Source organism: Theropithecus gelada, chromosome 5, assembly GCF_003255815.1.
Source record: "Theropithecus gelada isolate Dixy chromosome 5, Tgel_1.0, whole genome shotgun sequence".
NCBI lineage: Eukaryota > Metazoa > Chordata > Mammalia > Primates > Cercopithecidae > Theropithecus > Theropithecus gelada.
Genome location: NC_037672.1, coordinates 5,949,888 through 5,964,234, shown reverse-complemented (window position 1 = coordinate 5,964,234; position 14,347 = coordinate 5,949,888). Strand labels below are relative to the sequence as shown.

The following is a 14,347-nucleotide window of genomic DNA, read 5'->3' as shown; positions in this document are numbered from 1 at the left end:
CACAGAGGGTCTGCAGTGGCCCTGCCTTGGAGGGCTCATGACTCTGGGGAAGAGCAGGGACGGCTGTGAAACACTGAAAACGTGTTCACGTGTGGGGAGGTGATGTCCGGATTCTTTCAGATCATGCCCTGAGTTTTTGCTCTATAGGTTGGAGAAACATTTTATTTTTTGCAGCACCTGGATAATTTCCCCCCCTTTTTTTTTTTAGACGGAGTTTTGCTCTTGTTGCACAGGCTGGAGTGCAGTGGCATGATTTCAGCTCACTGCAACCTCCACCTTTCGGGTTCGAGCTATTCTCCTGCCTCAGCTTCCCAAGTAGCTAGGATTACAGGCATGCACCACCATGCCTGGCTAATTTTGTATTTTTAGTAGAGATGGGGTTTCACCATGTTGGTCAGGCTGGTCTCGAACTTCTGACCTCACGTGATCTGCCCGCCTCAACCTCCCAAAGTGCTGGGATTACAGGCATGAGCCACCATGCTGGCCTATAATTTCACTTTTGTATTAAACTCTACTTTTGTCTGTATTTTGGCCTTAGTGTAGTACAGTGTGGTTCTAATTTCTAAGAAAAGTTGATTATCAATTACTGTAACACTGTGATTAAATAATCCTCCCTTACTCACTGGGTCGTATTTCAAGTTTTTATTTTTTATATTTCTTTATTTATTTATTTATTTTGAGATGGAGTCTCGCTCTGTCACCCAGGCTGGAGTGCAGTGGTGCTATCTTGGCTCACTGCAACCTCCGCCTCCCGGGTTCAAGCGATTCTCCTGCCTCAGCCTCCTGAGTAGCTGGGATTACAGGTGTGTGCCACCACGCCCAGCTAATTTTGTATTTTTAGTGGGGGGCGGGGGGGTTTCACCATGTTGGTCAGGCTGGTCTCGAACTCCTGACCTCGTGATCTGCCCGCCTTGGCCTCCCAAAGTACTGGGATTATAGGCATGAGCCACCGCACCTGGCCTATTTATTTATTTTGAAACAGGGTCTTGTTGTGTTGCCCAGGCTGGAGTGCCATGGTGCTGTCATAGCTTACTACAGTCTTGAACTCCTGGACTCAAGAGATCTTCCTGCCTCAGCCTTCTCAGTAGCTGAGACTACAGTTGTGCACTACCATGCCTGGCTAATTTTTACTTTTGGTAGAGATGGGGGGTCTCACTGTGTTGCCCAGGCTGAATCAGATATTTATATGTAGTTGAGTCTATTTCTGAATTCTGCATTTCATTTCATTCCTTCACATTTCTATTTTTGCCTCAGCGCTGCACTCTTACTGGCTCCTTCAGTTTCTGGGAAGGAGGGAGATTACTCCCCTCCCTGTCTCTCCTTTGTTTTTCTGGAGACAGGATTGTGCCCTGTTGCCCAGGCTGGAGTGCAATGGTGATCATAGCTCATTGCAGCCTTGAACTCCTGGGCTCCAAGTGGTTCTCCTGCCCCAGCCTCCTGAGTAACTAGGACTACATACATGAGCCGCTGCACCTAGCTCCCCTTTTTCTTTTAATTAATTTGCTTTTGCTGTGTTGACACTGAGAGGCAGGCCAGGCTTCCTAATTAGGAGCATGTAGGCTCCTTACAAAAGCTGACACCCAAGCAGGAGTGGTTATCATTCTTTCTTCTGTGCTTGAAAACCTTCAGCTCCTCTCTGACGATAGCAGCTACCAACAAAGTGCCTGTTGGGGGCCAGGTGACTATTAAATGCTTTTCTTGTGGTACTTAATTCTCCCAAGTCAATATAGAGCCCAGGAACGTCTGAGTCCAAAGCCCTGTTCTTCATGTTGTTCTCTTGTATGGACCAGATTGAAACGCACCACCTGATTTCTTTTTTACTTTGAGACGGAGTTTTGCTCTTGTTGCCCAGGCTGGAGTGCAGTGGCGCGATCTCTGCTCACTGCAACTCTACCTCCCGAGTTCAAGCAATTCTCCTCCTGAGTAACTGGGATTACAGGCATCTGCCACCACACGCAGCTAATTTTTTGTATTTTTAGTAGAGATGGGGTTTCACCATGTTGGCCAGGCTGGTCTGGAACTCCTGATCTCAGGTGATCCACCTGCCTCGGCCTCCCAAAGCGCTGGGATTTCAGGCATGAGCCACTGCCCCTGGCCATTTTAAAGAAAAACAAAGGTAGCCGTTGATGCCAGGGTTCTCATTGTGCTGGGACTGTGCTCTCCAGGCTAGTGTGCTGCATACCCTCCCTTCCTCATTTGTCTCAGGCCGGAGAACTTGATTATTTATTTATTTATTTTTGAGACAGGGTCTCATTCTGTCGTTCAGGCTGGAGTGCAGTGGTGTTATCAGGGTTCACTGCAGTCTTGACCTCCTGGGCGGGCTCAAGTGATCCTCCCACCTCAGCCTTTCAAGTAGCTAGGACCACAGACATGTGCCACCACACTCAGCTAATTTGTAAATTTTTTTGAAGACAAAGTCTCCCATTGTTGCCCAGGCTTGCTCTTGAGTTCCTAGGCCCAAGTGATCCTCCTGCCTCTACCTCCCAAAGTGCTGGGATCACAGGCATGAGCCGCCATGCCTGGTTAGGCCAGAGAACTTTATTTTTTATTTTTTTATTTTTTGAAATGGAACCTCGCCCTGTCGCCCAGGCTGGAGTGCAGTGGCATGATCTTGGCCCACTGCAACCTCCACCTCCTGGGTTCAAGTGATTTTCCTGCCTCAGCCTCCCTGAGTAGCTGGGATTATAGGTATGTACCACCACACCTGGCTAATTTTTTTTGTTTGTTTTTTTGAGACAGAGGCTTGCTCTGTTGCCCAGGCTGGAGTGCAGTGGCATAATCTTGGCTCACTGCAACCTCCGCCTCCTGGGTTCAAGCAATTCTCCTGCCTCAGCCTCCTAGTAGCTGAGATTACAGGCACATGCCAGCAAGCCTGGCTAATTTTTGTATTTTTAGTAGAGATGGGGTTTCGCCATGTTGGCCACGCTGCTCTCGAACTCCTGACCTCAAGTGATCTGCCCGCCTCAGCCTCCCAAAGTGTTGTGATTACAGGTGTGAGCCACCACGCCTGGCCATGCCAGAGAACTTTAGACGTGGCCTTAGATGTGTGCATGTGATTAACAGATTTTGTTTATTTTAGAGATAGGGTCTTTCTCTGTTACCCAGGCCAGAGTGCAGTGGTGTAATCATGGCTCACCGCAGCCTAAAACTTCCCAGGCTGAAGTGATCCTCTGACCTCAGTCTCCAGAGTAGCTTGCACTACAGGCATGTGCCACCACCCTCAGCTGATTTTTTTTAGTGTTTTGTAGAGACATGGTCTTGTTATGTTGCCCAGGCTGCACTGACGGTTTTGACTCTACTCACTCAAACCTCGGAGGTTGTGGTCTTGACTCTCTTTTATTAATTATCTTCACTGAGCTGGCCTTCTGACCTGGGTTTGTGTAATCCTAAACCAAGCCTTTCTAACCTACGTGTGGTCTCCTTTGGGGTCCTGTAGATCCCAGCTCTGTGGTTAAACAGCAGGGTGATCTTAGACCCGTTTCTTAGTCTGGCCAAGCCTCGGTTTCTTCCGTGGTAAAGGGGATACTGTGCCCAGCCTTGTAGATGCATGTAAGCGTGACTGAAACATTTGTGGAGAGGCCTGGCTGCTGCAGATGGCATGCATAATTTATTTTGTTGTTGTTTTCCGTCTTAATGAAGATATCTTAGGATTTTAATGCTGTCTCAGAACAAGTAGATCTTTGACATATGTATGGGTTATGGATTCACACCCCCGTCCCCCAAGTCTAGTTCTCACGCTCCCTGTGCTGTCCTGGGGATGAAGATGTGACTGGTAGGGGCAGTGATGATTATTTTTACCTCGGGTACATCCTTTGTTTGGGTTATCTTCCCGCTGTGTTATATCATGACAATGTATGTTAAAACTCTAGCTTCTGGGCCAGGCGTGGTGGCTCATGCCCATAATCTCAGCACTTTGGGAGGCCGAGGTGGGCAGATTGCTTGAGGTCAGGAGTTTGAAACCAGCCTGACCAACATAGGGAAACCCTGTCTCTACTAAAAATACAAAAATGAGCTGGGCTTGGTAGCGCACGCCTGTAATCCCAGCTACTTGGGAGGCTGAGGCACAAGAATCGCTTGAACCTGGGAGGCAGAGGTTTGCAGTGAGCTGAGATGGCGCCACTGCACTCCAACCTGGGCGACAGAGTGAGACTGTGTCAAAAAACAAAACCAAAAACCACCTCTAGCTTCTGGACTTGAATCAAAACTTGGGTATGTGGAACCTTTTCAAGGCTTTCTCCTTTAAGTGGGAGATGAGACCATTTCAGCTGTGTGTCAGAGGTGTGGCATCTTTGAATTTTATATCCACTTTAATTTCCAGGTTTGTGTTTTTTCTAGTTTCTCCTTGGACCAAGATGACTGATGGAAAACTCTCCACCTCTACAAATGGCGTAGCCTTGATGGGCATTCTGGATGGTCGACCAGGAAACCCCCTTCAGAACCTGCAACACGTCAATCTCAAGGCGCCCCGACTCCTCTCAGCGCCTGAGTACGGGCCCAAGCTGAAACTCAGGGCTTTAGAAGACCGGCACAGCCTCCAGTCCGTGGACTCGGGGATTCCTACCCTGGAGATTGGGAACCCGGAGCCTGTGCCCTGCAGCGCGGTCCACGTGAGGAGGAAGCAGTCCGACTCCGACCTCATCCCCGAGCGGGCCTTCCAGAGCGCCTGTGCACTGCCGTCCTGTGCGCCACCAGCTCCTAGCAGCGCCGAGCGGGAACAGAGCGTGCGCAAATCCTCCACGTTTCCCAGGACAGGCTATGACTCGGTAAAGCTCTACAGCCCGACCTCCAAAGCCCTGACCCGCAGCGATGATGTCTCTGTCTGCAGTGTGTCCAGTCTTGGGACAGAGCTGTCCACCACACTGTCTGTCAGCAATGAGGACATCTTGGACCTTGTGGTCACGAGCAGCTCCAGTGCCATTGTGACCCTGGAGAATGACGATGACCCACAGTTTACCAACGTCACCTTGAGCTCTGTCAAGGAAACCAGTGGCTTACACCAGCAGGACTGTATTCATGAAGCTGAGGAGGGGAGTAAATTGAAAATATTGGGGCCGTTTAGTAGCTTCTTCGCAAGGTAATGCCATCTTTGCCCTCTAGAAGAGCGTGGTGGTTGAGTCCAGACCAGTCTCCTTGTTCCTGTCTCACATGTGTTGTGTGTTCTCTGTGGTGTTAGGCAGGCACTGTCTCACACAGATAACTGGGCCTTTTCCCGGAAGCCCGGAGTCCTCTGGGATTGTAAGGACTGGTCTGTTGGAGATTCTGCTCTTCACTGTCCCTGGCTCCTTTGCAGTCTGTTGTCACTTCTCTGCCTCTGACCTGCTGTGGCTGTCTCACAGGTGGCCAGCATTACCAAATCGGCAGCCTGAGCCTCTGCGGGGCCCTGTGCATTCATATGAACGTTTCTTGGGCCAAGCAGACGGCAGTGGTGAGGGTGACGCCTGTGAGTAACTCCCATTTCTAGTGCCAGCCCCCACTGGCGTAGTGCAGTGCTGTCATGCCGGGTGTCCTGGCTGTGTCCCTGTGCTCCTGGATGTCTGTGCTCTTGTGTGCGTGCCCTGGCCCTGCCCCTGCTGTGGAGGTGTGTGCTCCGCTGCACTGCAGCCCCGTGCATTCCCACCGTGCTGAACCCGGCCATGCACCCCGTCCCCGTGGGGCCTTGTCACCCGGGTGCTGGAGTTCCTGTGTCTCCCTGAAGCCCTGTGGGGCCTGCGCCTTCAGCTTCTGCCTCTCATTTGTGCTCTCAGGCTTTTGTTCAACAAGTGCCTATTTCCTAGTCCCTGTTCTGGGCTGGTCATGTGGGGTAATATGGTGAGAGAAACGATGCTGGGTAATGACTTAGGGCGGGCTTGTGGCCTGGGGGCGGTGGGAGTGGACGCCTTCGTCACACAAGCATATGTGAACTCCTGAACTGTGGCGTGCTAGGAGGAAGGGCACGGGGGCTGTGGAGAATATGTGGAGCATCGAGATCTGTGGCCAGGTGCGGTGGGACACTCCTGTAATCTCAACACTTTGGGAGGCTGAGGTGAGTGGAACACCTGAGGTCAGGAGTTCAAGACCAGTCTGGCCAACATGGCAAAACCTGGTCTCTATTAAAAATACAAAAATTAGCCAGGCATGGTGGCGCACACCTGTAATCCCAGCTACTGGGGAGGTTGAGGCAGAGGTTGCGGTGAGCCGAGATCGCACCACTGCACTCCAGCCTGGGTGACAGAACAGGACTCCATCTCAAAAGAACAAACAAAAAAAAGAATTGTGATGTGCACCATAGCTGCTTTTTGGAGGGCTCTGGGGCCAGGGCTTGACAGGTGGGAACATTTCTGCAGTTGACCCTGACTGCCCGTGTGTGTGCGTCTCTAGCAGAACCCACGTGAGACACTGCAGTACTGGGTGTCCCTTTGAGATGGTATGGTGTGCCAGCTGGAGTCAGCTGGAGACTCTGACTGTGGCCAACACATTAACTTATCACTGCCTCAGTTGCTTCATCAACTAAAGAGGATCATCTCAGACAAGCCTAAGCCCAGTTCTGAGTGAGATGGTCTGTGGTGTGGCCTGTGGTTTTGTCGGGAAACCTTCTTCTCGAATGTGCTGACAGATAGGTATCTTGGTACCATGAGCACAGTTCCTGGTTTCAGAACACAGTAACTAAGCGATTGCCCTCAGTGGGAGGAACCCGGGAACTTTGGGGGAGATCTTGTCACTATCCCTTCTGAGGCTGTAGCCGTATCACGGTGTTGCTGTGGTTAGATTTGTGTGGCGGAACTTCCCTGTGCTCAGACGAGTGTGTTCAACTGTCCCCGCTTATGAACAATACCTGGTACCTGTTCCACGCGGTCCTCACGATCCATCCAGAACATACAGAATCAGAAGCTCAGCGAGAAGGGCCTGAGGATGGGTTTTCAGAATCACCTGGGCTTCTTGGCAAATCTGGGAAACCTTGCTCGAAATGGGGTTGGCCGGGAAACAGCATGGTGGAAGGAGTGTGGCTTTGGAATTCAACTGACCTGCACCGTGTCCAGCTCTGTGGCCTTGGGCAAGTTCCTTCACCTCCCAGTCAGTTTTCTCACTCCTAAAACTGTGAGTGGAGGAGCGTGGCACGTGTGCCCATTATGCTGCGACGAACGCCACACGCTCACCTTTGTCCTTGCGTGTTCTGTCTCCTCTGCCTCACCTAAGAAGTGGGGATAATGAACCCTTCCTTCCGTGGCAGTGGGGATTACATGGGTTAGCATGTGAGAAATTTAACGCAGATCCAGACACGTAGTAAACTTTTAAGTATCAGTTGCTTGTGGCGATCATGGCCACATTGCTGTGTCTGCCGCCGTTGTGATTCAGCTGACTGAGCTGTGTGTGTTGGATCCTCTTCCCCTTTGAAAGGAAGCATCGTTGGTTATGCAATTTCTAGATCATTTCTAAAGCTACTGTTTCTTGAAAATCATACTCAGCTTTGCGCTGCAGGAAACAAGCGTCTCTTCTTTTATTCCTTGGTTCCTGTCTCCTTATCCTTGTTGTGATGGCTGTGACATTGTTATTGTGAGCCTCTCTGAACTACCTTTGGGAAGATAATGGAATATAATGAAAAATAACTCAAAACAAGTGATGACATGGACAGAGTCTAGGGTTTTTTTTTTGTCCTAGAGTCTTAAAAATGTTAGAGAAGAGTTTCCATCTAGAGTTCCTTTGCGGGGAAAGGGTTTCTGTTCCAGAATCTTTAGAGCTCACTAAACATTTTATAGGTGAGTAAATGGAGTTACAGCCAATGTTCATCCACTCAGCCCAGGGCCTGGCCCCCAGCAGGTACCCAGAGGACTGTGGTCATTGTGAGTCTTTGTGGAGAGCAGGGCTGGGGCTAGAGCTGGTCCTCTGGGGTTCCCAGCCCTGGCTTCTGAGCCATCCTGTTACCCCACTTTGTCCCCTCACTGTCTTGCTTTCTGGTTTCCTTGTCCTCAGTGAATCAGTCTCTGGGTTAGGGAAGGACATGTGGACAGTGTAGTCTAGGAGAACATGCTCAGAGGGAAGGGTAGAGACAGGCAGGGATGATGACCTTGGCTGCTTGATGAGGTGGCCCGGGTGAGATGGGAGGAGGGGAGTGACAGGAGGGCTGGCCAGGCCTGACCACAGCCTCCCAGAAGCTGCAGGCCCGGCTTGCTTTTGTCCTTCACCCACACTAATGAGCACCTGTGTCCCAGACTCCAGCCTGAGCTTTAGAGAGAGTCGCTGCCTTTATGGAGCTCACAATCTGATGAGGTAGACACACAAGGCATTTCACAGGCTATGGGGGCGGGCACAAGTGCTATTACTTTGGGTGGGGAGGGGGCGGCACTGCAGCCACGAGTGCTGGTTCAGGAGTTCATGCCGCCTGGCTTCATCGTGAGCCCTCCTGTTGAATCGCCGTGGGCCTTGTGCAAGTTACCTCTCTGAGCCTTAAGTAGGGAATAAAACTACTGTATAAGGTTAGAGATCAAATAGGGCATTTAACTTCTTGGCACTCCGGAAGTAGTAGCTTTCTGTGGTTCTAACAGAAATATTCTCATTTCTAAAAAATAAGTTTTTTTAAAGCTTTCTCTAGTTCTCCCATATTGTGCTGAATTGTGTCAACCTGTTGCTGAAGAAGTCAGAGCAGGGCCTCTCCCGCTGGCCGATGTTTTGGGGTAGATGCGTCTTTGTTGTGGGCGGCTGTCCTGTGCATTGGAGATGCCTTGCAGTTTCCCTGGCCTCCACCCACGAGATGCCAGCGGCACTCCCCCAGTTGTGACAGCTAAAAATGTCTCCAGACATTGCCAGATACCCCAGGGAGGGGCTGGCAGACTCACCCAGCCTTTGAGAATAAGTGCTGGGATTTGCTTCTTTGAAGGAAATTTACTAAAGTAATTTGAGGACGATTTTCATTTGTATAGAAGAGTGGGACCGTGTTAAGGGATCATATGAGTCCAGTGTAGATTAGGAGTATTTATCTAGAAACCCGGACAGCAAGTGTAAGAGAAAGTCAGTAACATGCTTGGGACGGGTTTATTTTCCACAGGAGATAGGGTTGGGCTCTGTGAAGCCAGGGATTTAATCTCCTAATCCACATTGGTCTGGAAGTTGAGAATTAGCTTTGACCAAGTACATCGTCTCTTGTGTAGCCCCTTTATGGAGCTCTCAGATGATCTGAGTGCCCATTGCTGAGGAGAGGTGTCTGAACTGCATTGAAGGATTGGGAGCTTGCCCAGTGAAGGTGTGGGGCAGAGAGAACAGCTTGTGACAGGCTGGGAGGTGGGGGCACCTGGCTGTGTTTAAAGAACTGGAATGATGGATTTTTCCAGACCGCTTCCCGACCTGGCTGGGAGCTCCTTGGGGGCCAAGCCTGTGTCTGGTTCACCCTGGCACCAAGGGTAATTCACAGGCAGACAAGAATATTGGTGGTTGAGAGCGGGGGCTACTGTGGCCCAAGTTTGAACCACAGCTCTGCCATTTTTGTACTGTGTGATCTTGAGAAAGTCACTTAGCCTCTGCGATTGCCAGTGTGTACTTGAGTGACATGGGGTTAATGGCACCTCTTGTAAAGAGTTAATGTGAGGGGCCCCAGTGCGGTGACTTACGCCTGTAATCCCAGCACTTCGGGAGGCCGAGGCGGGTGGATCACCTGAAGTCAGGACTTTGAGACCACTCTGGCCAACATGGTGAAACCTCGTTTCTACTAAAAATACAAAAATTAGCCGAGTTTCTGTATCCTGCACCGAAAGCTGACTAATTCAAGTAAGTACTGTGAATTTTCATTTACATGTGAGGAAACTGAGGCAAGGGGTGGTTAAGTGGTTTGCCCAAGGATACAGGGAAACAGGAATAAGTTTATGCTTCTAAGGGTTGTTGGGATTAAATGGGAGGGAGTGTACATAGATGTGACATGCTGGGCACATTGCAGGCACATTAATGTCTAGTCTGTGTTTTTATGTTGCCTGACTGTAATTTATTCCTGATTTGGCTGTCTTAGAATTAGCTCTAGTGAACTGAGATGGAACATTGTAACTATGCCTTTTCTGTGCAAACAGTTTGTTAATATGGCTGGTGACTTTGCCGTGGCATTATGGATATACAGTTGGCACCTGCTGTGTACCTGTGTCGCTGCTGGTGTGTATGAGCTTGTGTGTTGCTGTGATCCTGGGAGGGTGTGCTGGTCTCTTGATGTCACTGTTTGCTGGTGTGTGGTCTTGGGTAAGGCAGGTAATCAGTCTCTCTGGGGCTCAGTGTCCTTGTTTGCAAAACGAGCTGAGGGGTACGTACTTTACATTAGAGTTGCCACAATGAAAGGACCATTCTGATCAAGGTGTTGGGCGGCAAGTGCCAGGCAGTAGGGAAGCAAGAAGATTCGAAGATGGGCAGACTAGTGCTGGAGGCCACTGGGTCAGTCCCTCTACTGTGTGATGAGGATCTGGAGAGAGATGTGAACAAAGCAGCAAAGCCCGTTGACAGCCCAGAAAGAAAGAACAGGGCTGAGATGTCGGCCGGCCTTCGAAAGTGCTGTCCACCCGCATGAGGGTGGAGATGGTGAGGGATCAGCTCGTGCAAAGTCATGGGAGCAGGAGAGAGCCCAGCCTTTCTGGGAAGGTGCCGTAGCATGAGGTGCTCAGGAGGGGCAGGGGTAGGAGAGGAGCCCAGAGAGATGGTGGACGCCCAGATGGGGCAGGACTTTGAGGACGACATTTAGTCTCAAGACTCAAAGCCTGTCACAGCCAGACGGGGTAAGATGAAAGTCTGCACAGGAGCTGATGGGCTGCCTTGATGAGAATGAGTTGAACTGTTAGCTTGATAGGGTCGAGATGAGCAGCTCCCTTTGGAGGAGGCAGTTGCCCTGTTCTGAGCTCAGCTTCTGGGCCAGCCTCTTCAGTCGCTTTCTAAAGCATTTCACAGCTCACTGGAGACAGGCTCAGAAAGGCTAACTGCACAGACTGCAGAGCTGCGATTTGAACATTCACTTGTTGACTCCAAAGTCCGTGCTGTTTCTACAAAAGACACCATCCCGTCTCTTGTAACATGTGTAACATGATCAGAAAGGGGGACACGTGGGGCTGGGAGAGCAAAAGGAGATGAACGGGAAATCAGAGGTTCTGTGGCGATTTTGCAGGGCAGTGATGGAACTGTGATCCTCTGCGAAAGACAGGAAGTGAGCAGAGCTGTAAGCCGGGTCAGGGAGGCTAGCTGGGTGGCATCTGTCAGGGCACTGAAGCTCCTCACTGGGAAGACGGTTGGAGAATTGCTTCTTGAGCCATCGCGGGCCAGCAGGATGAGAATGCCTCTTCCTCCTCCAGTTACCCCAGGCATTTGAAAGTGTGGGAGTGAGGCTGGAGTCAGCTGTTTGTCACGAGGCCTGCTGCTGGGTTGGTGGCCTTTGTGGGCTGGCCATCGACAGGGGAGGGAGATACAGCAGAATCACTGCAGGTGCTTCCTGGAGGCCTTGAGCCCGAGAGAAGCAGAAAGGATTTTAGCAAGCAAGGAACTCGTAGGATGGTTCCGATTATTCCTCACTAAAAATCTGTGAGGCCAGGCGGTGGCTCACACCTGTAATCCCAGCGCTTTGGGAGGCTGAGGTGGGCAGATCACTTGAGGTCAGGAGTTGGGTAGACCAGCCAGCCTGGATAACATGACGAAACTCCATCTTTACTAAAAATACAAAAATTAGCTGGGCATCATGGTGGGAGGCTGAGGCAGGAGAATGGCGTGAATCTGAGAGGTGCAGGTTGCAGTGAGCTGAGATAGTGCTACTGCACGCCAGCTTGGGTGACAGAGCGAGATTCCATCTCAAAAAAACAAAAAATAAACAAAAAAAACCTGTGAGGGGTCTCAGTGATTTCGGAAACTGGCCTTTAAGTGTTTGCACGGGCACACACTTACTTGAGTCTTCTTTTTTATTTATTTCTTTTTAAAATGTTTTTGAGATGGAATCTTGCTCTGTCGCCCAGGCTAGAATGCAGTGGTGTGATTTCGGCTCACTGCAACCTCTGCCTCCCAGGTTCAAGCGATTCTCCTGCCTCAGCCTCCTGAGTAGCTGGGATTACAGCTGCGCACTACCACACCCGGCTAAGTTTTGTATTTTGAGTAGGCACAGGGTTTCACTATGTTAGCCAGGCTGGTCTCGAACTTCTGACCTCGTGATCTGCCCGCCTCAGCCTCCCAAAGTGCTGGGATTACAGGCGTGAGCCACGGCGCCCGGCCTTACTCTGGGTCTTCTGACACTGTTTGGATTCCCCCATCCCAAGGGTTTAAGTTCCCTGGTTGTGCGTTCTTGTACCAGGTGGACGTTCAGCAGCTCGACTACCTCTCGATTGCGGAACGTCTGCACTTCTTTTCCAGCCACTGGTTTACATAGCTGGTTTCTTACCAAGCATTGATTCAGCACCTGGGAGGTCACTGGTAACCTTGACCCGAGACGTTTCTTTAAATCTGGGTGAGCTTCAGTTTGAGGTTGCGGTTCATGTCTGGAGACGTGCAGCTGATGGTGCCACTGCACACATGGCTGAAAGGAGCCATAGGACGCCATCTGTGTGTTTGTGTGCTGGACACACACAGGAGGTTGTCTGGTTACTGCTGCAGATGCTGTTTGCAGACCTGCCAGTGGTCCAGCCACCTTCAGAAAGAACAGCTGGACCTGTAAGGGTGTGCCACTTCCCTGTGCTTTGCTGGGCTTTGTTTTCTCTTGGCAGCAAATCACAACCATAACGATCATTTTTTTGCGTGGCTGCTATGTACCAAGCACTGTGCTAGATTCTTAAATATGTTTGTCATTATATATTCTGTAAAAAAAATATCGCCTAAGCACCTGCCATATGCCAAGGCACTGTTCTAGGTGCTTGGGGTTCATTTGTGAACAAAACGAAGCCCCTGTCCTTGCAGAGCTTATGTGTAGCAGAGGGCACTGATGGTAAACACAGTGAGTGGATGGAGGGTATGTGCTGGCAGACTTAAGAGCAACGGAGAAAGCCAGCAAGCAGAGGTGGTACAAGGTCCTGGGAGGAACGGAGAAGGCAGGTTACACAATGAATAGGCTGGTCAGGATAGGCCTGAAGGAGAAGGAGAGATTGAAGCAAAGCCTTGGCCAGGTGGGCGGCTCACACCTGTCTGTAATCCCAGCACTTTGGGAGACCAAGGTGGGCAGATCACCTGACGTTGGGAGTTCAAGACCAGCCTGGCCAACAGGGTGTGAAACCCTGTTTCTACTAAAAATACAAAAATTAGCTGGGCGTGGTGGCGTGCGCCTGTAAACCCAACTACCAGGAAGGCTGAGGTAGCAGAATTGCTTGAATCATTCGGGCGGAGGTTGCAGTGAGCTGAGGTCGCGCCACTGCACTCTGGCCTGGGCGACAGAGCAAGACTCTGTCTGGAAAGAAAGAAAGAAAAAAACGTGAAGATGTCAGTCACGAAGTTAACCAAGCGCATGCCTGGGAGGAGAGTGATCCAGCAAGGGAGAAGGATGCAGGCAGGCCTGATGCATTTGAGCACAGAGGCCCTGGCGGGGACTGAGAGAAGGAAGGGCTAGGGTCAGTGGGACCAGATTCCGTATGGGCACACAGGCCATTGTATGGTGGTGAGTTTGACTTAGAGTCAATGGGGAGCCACTGAAGAATTTTTGTCTTTTTGAGATGGGGTCTTGCTGCATTGGCCAGCCAGGAGTGCAGTGGCCATTCACAGGTGCAGCCATAGTGCAGTGTGGCCTTGAACTCCTGGGCTCAAACGGTCATCCTGCCTCAGCTTCAGAATAGCTGGGCCTACCATGCCACTGGGCCTGACTCCTCTGCAGAATTTTGAGCGGAGGAGTTGTCCTGGTTTTTTGCTGCTGCCTAACAGCAGACAACGTGAGACCCACTTTGTCGCCTAGGCTGGATTTCACTGGTGCCATCATAGCTCACTGCAGCCTCGAATTCCTGGGCCCAAGCCATCCTTGCACCACACATTTGGTGGCTGGAAACAACACGGCTGTCTGTCATGGTGTGGCTGGGTTCCACTCGGGCGCTTATCAGGATGAAACAGCATGTTGGCGGCTGCATCCGTGTCCCAGGCTTGGCTAAGGAATTGTCTGCTTCCAGGCTTACTCAGGCTGTTGCCAGAGCTCATTGTGGCTGTAAACTGAGCTCCTCATTTCCCTGATTGCTGTCAGCTGAGGGTCACTTGTAGCTCCTAGAAGTCACCCAAATTCCTTGCTGTGTGGCCCCTCCATATTGAAAACTAGCACGAAGGATTCTCTTTTGTCGAGTCCGTCTCACACTCCACATCTCTTCCCAGAGAGAACACTGATTGCTTTTAAGGGCTCCCTGAAATCCTGTAAGGCTCATTGAGAATCCCCTCCCCTCCCCTCCCCTCCCCACCCCTCCCCACC

General features: G+C 50.8%; 1 protein-coding gene across 2 annotated transcripts in view; it reads left to right on the top strand.

The window, feature by feature from the left end:
* Positions 1–14,347, top strand: part of TBC1D14 (TBC1 domain family member 14) — a 122,366-nt gene that overhangs the window by 9,143 nt on the left and 98,876 nt on the right. For both annotated transcript variants that reach the window (XM_025384893.1, XM_025384892.1), the window contains exon 2: positions 4,336–5,074. In XM_025384893.1, coding sequence (XP_025240678.1) covers positions 4,353–5,074 — 722 coding nt within the window. In that variant the 5' untranslated portion in view covers positions 4,336–4,352. The remainder of the gene's footprint in view (positions 1–4,335; positions 5,075–14,347) is intronic.